General features: G+C 35.6%; 1 protein-coding gene across 1 annotated transcript in view; it reads left to right on the top strand.

Annotated features, from left to right (window-relative positions):
- LOC107657572 (serine/threonine-protein kinase ULK4-like) overlaps positions 1 to 9,565 on the top strand; it is a gene marked incomplete at its 3' end in the record, with an annotated part of 62,267 nt that overhangs the window by 26,666 nt on the left and 26,036 nt on the right. The window contains exon 11 of the mRNA XM_016445723.1: positions 7,433 to 7,516. Within this exon, the coding sequence (XP_016301209.1) occupies positions 7,433 to 7,516 (84 nt within the window). The remainder of the gene's footprint in view (positions 1 to 7,432; positions 7,517 to 9,565) is intronic.

Raw genomic sequence — 9,565 nt, forward strand, 5'->3', positions numbered from 1 at the left:
ATAATGCTGTGATTCACACCTGAGAAGACAAAGGCCTGCATAATGAGCTGCATAATGAGCTGTCAGGTGTGTGACTGAGAGGGAATTGCTACAAGAAAAAATGTGAGGAAAAAAGAAATTTATATATTTTTTGTTTGTAGTTTATTTAGAATATATATATAACTATCACATAAAATAACTTGAGATTTACTTGCGAGAGCAGTTGAACTGTTTATTAGGAAAAAAACAACAACAACACAACACAAGAGTCAAGACGTCATGGGTGCAATATCCAAAATATCCAAAACAGCGGCAGGAAACTTTAACAACATTTTGAAGAGCAGGGTTCCTACGCTTCTTGAAAGTACTTGAAAGTACTTGAATTTCAGACGTATGAATTCAAGGCCTGGAAAGTACTTGAAAACAAACATAGGTCCTTGAAAGTGCTTGAATTAAATTTGAAATTTCAACATCAGTCTCTGTTTTCCATGACCGAGTGGGCTGCTTTGCTTTGGCTCTCTTTGCAACAGGTTCTTTTACACTGTTATTCTCACATCTGAAATAAAAAAGTAAGCATGCTGTTTACACAAACTACATTATTAACATTATTGTGATGTTCACTGATACTAGTACTAATTTATCGAAACAAAGAACACAATTACCACATAGCAAACATAGTTTACCATACAGCAAATAAATCAAATGAAAGTAGCATCTGTAAAATAGTGAATGCACACTTACTCTAAGATTCTAAATGTTTGTTTGCTGTGATGTGGGCGTTTACATGCCGCGCGTCTCACGTGGACTATTGTAATATCAAAAGCGCGATCGGCTCGTGGGTGTGGTCACATTAGAGATAATGAAGGTAGACGGGAAAGACTGGACATTGCGTTGTTTTCATACGGATTACTTTATCACAGAATATTTGTTTTCAATAAGAATTGCTTCGTTTAAAAGTAGACATGTCAAGCTTTCTATAGATACTGTATATCTCTCATGTCTCTTGTGTCGAGAATTCGCTGAGTTTCAGTTAATTTTTGTGACACGTTTCAAAATGAAAATCACGTAGACCAACAGCACACCCTGTGTGTTTTCTTTATTTTACAAAAGCACAAAGTTTTGTTGTTATTATGCGTGTATACAAATAAAAGTAGACCCTTTACAGATTCGATTGATGTATTGCTCTTATCTGTACGATCAAAACTGAGTAATTTAAGTTCCTTTAGGGGCTTTCAAAAAAATTAAACAAAACGCACCGACACATTTTTGGACTCCAGAGGGTTACATTGATCAAAAGTGATGATAAAGACATTTGTAATGTTACAAAAGATTTCTATTTCAGATAAATGCTGTTCTCCTGACCTTTCTGTTCATCAAAGAAACCTGAAAAAATTCTACACTGTTTTCAACATAATAATAAATGTTTTTTGAGCAGCAAATCAGAATATTAGAATGATTTCTGAAGGATCATGTGACTGGAGTAATGATGCTAAAAATTGAGCTTTGAAATCACAGGAATAAATTACATTTTTTAAATATTTTCAGAAGAAAGCAGTTATTTTAAATAGTACAAATATTTCAAAATGTTACTGTTTTTGCTGTACTTTGGATCAGAAAAATGCAGGCTTGGTGAGCAGAAGAGAATTCTTTAAAAAACTTTTAAAAAAAATTACTGTTCAAAAACTTGTCACTAGTAGTGTATATTAGCCTATTGTTTGAAGTTAAATATATTAATATTAATAAGGTGAGTTTGAGATGTTTATTTGACAGTGATTTCACATTTCTTGTTTGTATGAAGGCTAAATACAAATAAAAGGTGAACATTAATTTATTTGTGCTGTTTTTTTTCTTCTAAAATATATATTTTTATAGGAGGATGTTTCATAGACTTGCCAAATTCATTTTTCATAAGTGTGTTTGTTGTGGGTGTTCTTGGCAGTTTTTATGAGACTTTTTTTAATAGTGTTCATATCGACCGAAATTAAGAAATATGCCATGATATAAATTTTGGTCATATCGTCCAGCCCTATTAGAAACTATTAAAGGGGTCATATGATGCTGCTAAAAAGAACATTATTTTGTGTATTTGGTGTAATGAAATAACATAATGTTTATGCGGTTTAAGGTTCAAAAAACACATTATTTTCCACATACTGTACATTATTGTTTCTCCTCTATGCCCCTCTTCTTTATGCACCAAGAGCTTGTAACACTCCAAAGAGAAAGGAAAAATTGAAATCGCATCATGTGACCCCTTTAACTTTCTATAAAATGCTTGGTGTGATGATAATGATGTCAATATTTGAGACAATTGTAAAAAATACAGATTGCACACATAAAAACTAAATCAATCAATCTGTTTGCTTGTTTGTTTTCTGTAGGAAAAAGAGTGTGAATCTCAATTTAACATTTTGTGTACATTAAAGGAAAGTTAAAAATCTGGGTAGTTATTATCTGTTATTTAAAATCTGTTATTGCTTATAAAATCCCCTCAAAATTATCCTAGGGGACACAAGAGTTCCTCTAATTAAAGAATCACCTACAGTATAACTAGCATATCATATCAATATACACATGAGTCCAATTAGTGACGGATTGAAATTGGGGTGGCGTAAAAATAAAGCAGACTGTCTGTTATATTGACGTAATTATTGATCAGTGCACAGCTTCCACTTTGGCTTCTAGGGGGACTAGCCACCGGATTGCGATCTCAAGAACAGATCAGTATGTTCAATGGCCTGAAATTTCATACAGCTCAATTTGCTTCTCATAAATGTCTTACAGGCAATATTTGTCCTCGGAGTATTCCGTGACATATAAAAAGCTCCCTTATGAGGAGAGATTCACACAACCTCTCAGACCTCATTAACCTCAACATGAGGACCACCTCATAACCGATGCAGTCTGGTGTAACCTTTGAAAGAATTTTAATACTCTAAAGATCACTGCTAAAAACCGTACACTCTTTATTTGCATTTACTCATGTTACATCTACTGTCTGTCACGGTAACACTGCAACACTTTGTTGGGGGATTTTCAGCATCGCACATCGTACAGCAGCCTGTGAATGAGGTCCAAAGGTGTAATGAAGCACAGCCTCTGGAGTCCATAAATGGCTCATCACAGCACCATTTTACCTCATTACAACCGGTGTGATGAGATGGCCTGTTTTTTAGACTCCTTTGACCAAAATTTGTCCTGTGTTGTAGACGTCTGGTCACCCTAATCTGATCGCTGTATCGATCGCTGTAAGGGACCCGAGGTTAGCAGATAACATGTTTTGTTGGGCTTATATAAGTGTGTATCTCCTGTAGGGTTGTGTTTTTCAGGGTCACGCAGTACAACAGCACACACAGCTTTTATTGATCACATTAGCTCTGAGCGCAGGGGGAGGGTGAGGGACGCTGTGTCCTTGATTGGCTTTATCTAATGACTTTTCTCCACTCCTCAGTTCTAGTGTAATGCGAGCAATAGGTGTGTTGACGCTATGAATGTCAATAACGGTCCAGGTGGAAAACTGTGGCTGTGCTTTCTGCGACATAATGAATGGGAGTGATACAAGATAAGCCACGGAAGCGCACACACACTAGCTTTCATTGTTCTTCACTCTGTCATTCAGTAAAACACAACTATATAGGGCTGGGCGATAAATCGATAATGATAATTATCGCGCGATATAAATATCCTCGATAAACGATAACAAGAGTTTGATAAATGTTCAATATAATGTTTATGAGGTAAAGGCGGAAGGAAAGAGCGCTAGTAATTTTAAGCGTTTCTCGGAGCGTTTATCGGCTCTGCTCAAAGTTCAAACAGCGGCGTGGCGCGAGCTTCACTAGAGCAGATGCGTTACTCGCAGATGAGTCTCGATCACGCGACACTAAACAGCGATGTGAGATCGAGTGTGAAGCGCTTGCATTCAGTGAAGAACACAAATATCTCTGTTTACAGCCAGATGAAACAGCGCTGACAAACAGGAGAAACACTGTGTGCAGCGATACAGTCAGAAGACTTTTTAATCTACAAATCGCCATAATTTACCATAGATTTACTGTAGTACCACTAACTGCAATATGGTATTGTGTCAGAAATGTGGGTATTCGTGTCGAATTTTATTATATTAATGTAGACGTATTAAATGTATTGAAGGAGGAGTAATGGAATATAATTGCAGTTTTTTTTTTCGTGATTTAAGCTATAGGGTTTATGCGTTTGTACTAATATTACATTATTACATATTACATTTTTACCATGGTATTGAGGTGCTATCTTTGTGGTTTTAACTGTGATTGTAATGATCTAAATGCATGCTACTATGGAAGGCCAATTGTAAAAAAAAAAAAAAACAGTAAAAATAATTAAATGTCACCATATAAAAATGAGATTGCTACAATTTTTACAGATATAACTGATTTTGATAATGAACATAAATCTGCATCCAAACTCAAGCTACTATCAAACGTGTATTTCTAAGAGAGCAAAAAAAACAAAAACTATTATTAATATTGTCAGGCAACACAAACCTGTTTCTAGATTTTAAACGATATTACTCATTAGAACATGCAGAACTAAGAATTGTTTTTTTTTTCTATTAAGTTAAGGAAAAAATGACTGGAAAAGTATACATAATTCAAAAACAAAGCGTTTGTCATGTTCTGACCATAAATAATAATTTAAAACCACAGTTAACCATCTGGTTTTTACAACTTTCACATAGGAGCAAAAATCTGCCTTTAAACTTGAAAGAAATAAAAAATAGTAAATTAAATAAAAAATGTATCGTGATAATTATCGATATGGACTGATATGAAAAAAAAATGATAGTGATCATTTTTTGGCCATATCGCCCAGCCCTACAACTATAGTATATTTGTTCTTTAACATTGTTCACCCTCAGTTTCCAGTATTCCATTTCAGAAATGTTAGTGTATAGTGTGCATAGCTATAAATAATATAGTCAAAAACTGACGATAAATTAGCCACAATAAAAACCAAGTGCTATCTGCAAACAAGTGATTATTTTCTTTGAACTCGTTTTTTTTTTTTTTTTTTTCTGAGCCACTTTTGCAATTACTGTTAACCAACTGGTCCTAATAAAGTGTAGCGTATGAAAACTGCATGTTAAATTGCCAACAGAAAATACAGCACAAAGGTTTAATACACAATACTGTACTTATAAAGCACTGATTAACATTAATGGTCATTTCAACATTTACTAATACATTATTAAAATTAAAAGTTGTATCTGTTAACATTCGTGAGCTAACAAAACAATGAACAGTTGTATTTTTAACAAAGATTAATAAATATTGTAACAAATGTATTGGTCATTGTTAATGTTAGTTAATGCATTAATGTTAACTAAAAGAAGTTTATTGTAAAGCATTATCTCAGTCTGAGACAACGGGCTTCGCAGATGATAATCAAGTCTCTTTTCGCGTTCACAGAAGAGTAAACATCGAGGACCGTAGAAATGCGCGCTGCTGCAAATATGTAGTTTGTTGTGGAGAACAGTATCTATCACAATGTTTATGTGTTTCTTTCCACAAAGAACGCATCTTTTTAGCGGATCAGACATTGTACCAATGCTAATATGATGCTTCAAACATGCTTGGCTCTAAAGTTTAATGCAGGTTGGTCTGGTTTCATTTGTAGACGGTCCGGATTCATTGCTAAGACTTAGTTTCAATTGGGATACCGAATATATACTTTTTAAAGAACTGACTGATTGGTCTTTGTTTCACTATTTTCAAAATTCAACTCCACAAACGCGCACATTTTGCTATTATGTCTTACGTCGTAAACATAACATTGTAGGTGGGAATTACAAAAACTGACAAATCATCATTTTGACAAGCGTATGCACCTATAGGAAGAGGGACAATTAAGAAACTGCCTGTAATTGACCATGTGAACTTGTGTTTAATATATATTTTTAAACTAAATATAAAACATTATAGTGAAATAATATGTTTAATATTATTATTATTATTATTATTATTATTATTATTATTATTATTATTATTTAATAAATTAGATCCATTTGGAAAATTATCTTCTTATTGGGTGGGCCACAGTTGAAAGTGGGTGGGCCCATCACTGTCATAGCTCAGTGACTTCAGTGTTTACAGCCCTACATGATTAGATATTTTATTGTCTAATGCAACATAAATTATACATTTAAGGGTTTGGCTTACATCATTATCAAACAAACAAACAAATGCATTTTTCAGATTTATCAGAAGTCAAGGTTAATTATTTTTGTATTAACCTGTACATAGTGTACAGCATGCAAAGAGAAACCAATAAGATGGTGCTAGTTTTCACAGAATTATTCCTACTTCCAAAATTATTTTATCAGCCACTGGGGGGTGGAGTTTTCCCCTTTTTCAGATGCTATCCCATGATAATCAATTTTAATGGCCCTAGAAAAAGTTTGGGAAGTTCTCTGTAAGAACAGTTTGCCCACTGAGGTACTCACTCATGGGTATCAGCTTATTGCAAGAGGTGCTTCTAATCTGGGAAAAACCTAAACTAAAAATGAATTAAATCCTCAGAATTGCTCAATTGACCATAAAATGCTTTATTGCATAAAATGCAACAACATACCAGATATGGTAAAATGTAGCTTTGACTTCATGTATAAATTTGATATAAATATAGTTTAAAATGCAAAATGATAAATCATTCTTAAAAAAAAGTAGATTAATCAAGCTTGAAGATACAAAATTAAAATACATAAACTCTTTGACAGTTTTACTTTCGTGCTCATATTAATTTTACTGTGCAGACATTTTGCTCCATTGTAATTATTAATATTAACTTTCAGTTAATTTGTGATAGTGATGCATTAATACATTAGAATCACTGTTTTGAATTTTAAAACATATTGCACATGTATTTTATTTTTTTACTTAGAGGATTTTCAAGGCCAATTTGTCATAATACAATTTCTATCTTTATTAAAAGTAATCATCAGTTAACAAAAAAAAACGCTTTTTTTGTTTGTTAAAAAAAATCATTTTGAATTTATAACGGCCTACTGCACGTTGCATAATGCAGCTACATATAAACAGAAATCCAAATCAGACCTTGACTTGTACAAAGGTCTTGCTCACGATCTGCTGTTGATGTTGAGGATCAGTCTCAGCGCTGTGCTGAACGCAAGTATTAGAAGTTAAATGAGAGGAGGATGCTGCTTCGCAGCGTTCCCCGCTTTTTCCTCTAATTGACATGATCATTGCTTATAACTTGAGCTGTGTTTCCTGTACCTGCCTGAGCCAGCGAGCCTGTCGTCATATTTACCGTCACGGGACTTTATTTATTTAGCCTCATTATGATGGTGGCTGCATTTTGCTGCTTTTAATTGTTCGCCCAATGAGTCTCAGTAATAGTTCTCTCTTTCTCGCTCACTCTCACACACACACACATACTCTCTTTCCTTCCCCTGCAGGAAGAGAAGAAAGAGCGCCCAGGAGGATTGTGGGTCGTTCCTGCTGCCGCCTACACCGTGTTAATGAGGTGCCTTCGGGAAGGGGTAAGACTGCTACACTGTCCTCACAGAGTGTGTGTAAGTGTGCGCACGAGTGTGTGCGTGAATATGTGTGCATGGGGTGGGGGGATATGTCTGATAACGAACCTCCCCCAGCCCTTATAGGCATTATTCGCCTGCCGCGAGTCAAGGACGCTCACTCGCTCGCTCATCAGTCAGTCCTGTCACACAAAAACACACACTCACCTGCAGCAGAAATGCTCATGTAACCGCACCTCCGGTCGTCTCAGTAGCAATTAACCACGCTGGCCTGCATTGTTTAAGAATGGAACCATCTGCATGGAGACAGACATCAAACTGATCAGCTCTAGTCTGAACAGAATGTGTTTACTGTGAGTGCTGAGAGCTTCTCTTCCACAGGGGACCAAACACCATACAGACTCCCTCATTATTCCTTTATTAGCAAGGGAAGATCTGCCATTAAGAAGAGAATTTGGGAGCTACAGCTTGTGTTGCCGACAACCCCTGGTCTGCAGCGCTGTAAGAAAGTATCGCTCCGAAGGAAAAAGTCAGGCGTGATAAACTAAAGTTTGTGTAGCTGTTCTTTAGCTGCACTCCTGTTTTCTGGCTGGTCAGCTGCCAACGATTGGCAAAAGTTGAGCCCTCCAGTGAATGGGCCCAATTTTAGCCCTCTGCTTCAACCTGCTTATGCAGCATTTGGGTTTTTTCGTCTCATCACTTTTTGCTGGTGGATACATTTATATTCTCAGCTGCTTGAAGAAGTTCTTGCTGGAGTTCATCTGATTCCCTTGAACTTTCAAGGTTCAATTGAAATTTGTGTTTCAGAACTGATGGCCTGTGATTATCAACAGCTGTTGTGTGTTTTAGTTTCTTTAAAAACATGTTGTTTATCGATGCATCAGCAACTTTTTAAACTTCAGAAGCGGTTCTTAGCTGACATCACAGTTGTTTCTGCTTCAGACGGAACACCCCATTGACCGTCTGATGCAAATTGCATGCAGAAGTGGCTAGGGCTTGGTCAAAACGACAAGCTTCAGTTTTGGCTGGCCTTACACAATACACTCTTAATTATAAAGGTTCCAAATTGGGGTTTTCGGCAGCAGTGCAATAGAATAACTGTTTTTTGGGTTCCCCAAAAACCTTTTAGTGAACAGGTCTTAAAAGAACCACTTTTTTTCTTAGTGTGAAAAACTTTTTAATAATCTGAACAATCTTTTCCACTGAAAAGAGCCTTTTGTGCAATGGAAAGGTTCTGTGGATGTTACAGGTTCATAGAACCATATATGCCCCAAATTTTTTTTTTTTTTATATCAATGATAATTTTTTTTGAAGAGATGAAAAAAATGAATGAAATAAAAATGAATGAATATTTCATGCCTCATGTTATCATTCAATCAGTGTTCAACCGTGGAAAGACGTAAATAAAACGGAGTGGAAATAAAATGTCATGCAGCATTTCATTTACCTCAGGCAAGTCATCAGTGTCCACAGCTCGTCATTCGCTAAATTAATATATTTCAACAACAAATATAAATTTTATAATTATTTTGTAAATATTATTATATTATATTATTATTAATTTTATAAAATAGAAGTTATTTTAAGAAAATATGTGCAGTTTACAGTGGGGAAATATTTATTTGATCCCCTGCTGATTTTGTAAGTTTGCCCACTTACAAAGAAATGAAGGGTCTGTAATTTAGAAATTTTTTTTGTTTGTAGTTGGTCACCAGGTGTGCACACATCTCAGGAGAGATTTTGGTCCACTCCTCGTTACAGATCCTCTCTAAATCCTTAAGGTTTCTTGGCTTTTGTTTGGCAATTCGAAGTTTCAGCTCCCTCCACAGATTTTCTATAGGATTGAGGTCTGGAGCCTGGCTAGGCCACTCCATGACCTTAACGTGCTTCTTCTTGAGCAACTACTTTGTTGCCTTGGTGGTATGTTTTGGGTCAATGTCATGCTGGAAGACCCATCCATGACCCATCTTCAGTGTTCTGGCTGAGGGAAGGAGGTTCTCGTCCAAGATTTTACAGTACATGGCCCCGTCCATTTGCCCCTCAATGCGGTGAAGT

The sequence above is a fragment of the Sinocyclocheilus anshuiensis genome, unplaced genomic scaffold (genome assembly GCF_001515605.1).
Source record: "Sinocyclocheilus anshuiensis isolate Anshui unplaced genomic scaffold, SAMN03320099.WGS_v1.1 scaffold251, whole genome shotgun sequence".
NCBI classification, from domain to species: domain Eukaryota; kingdom Metazoa; phylum Chordata; class Actinopteri; order Cypriniformes; family Cyprinidae; genus Sinocyclocheilus; species Sinocyclocheilus anshuiensis.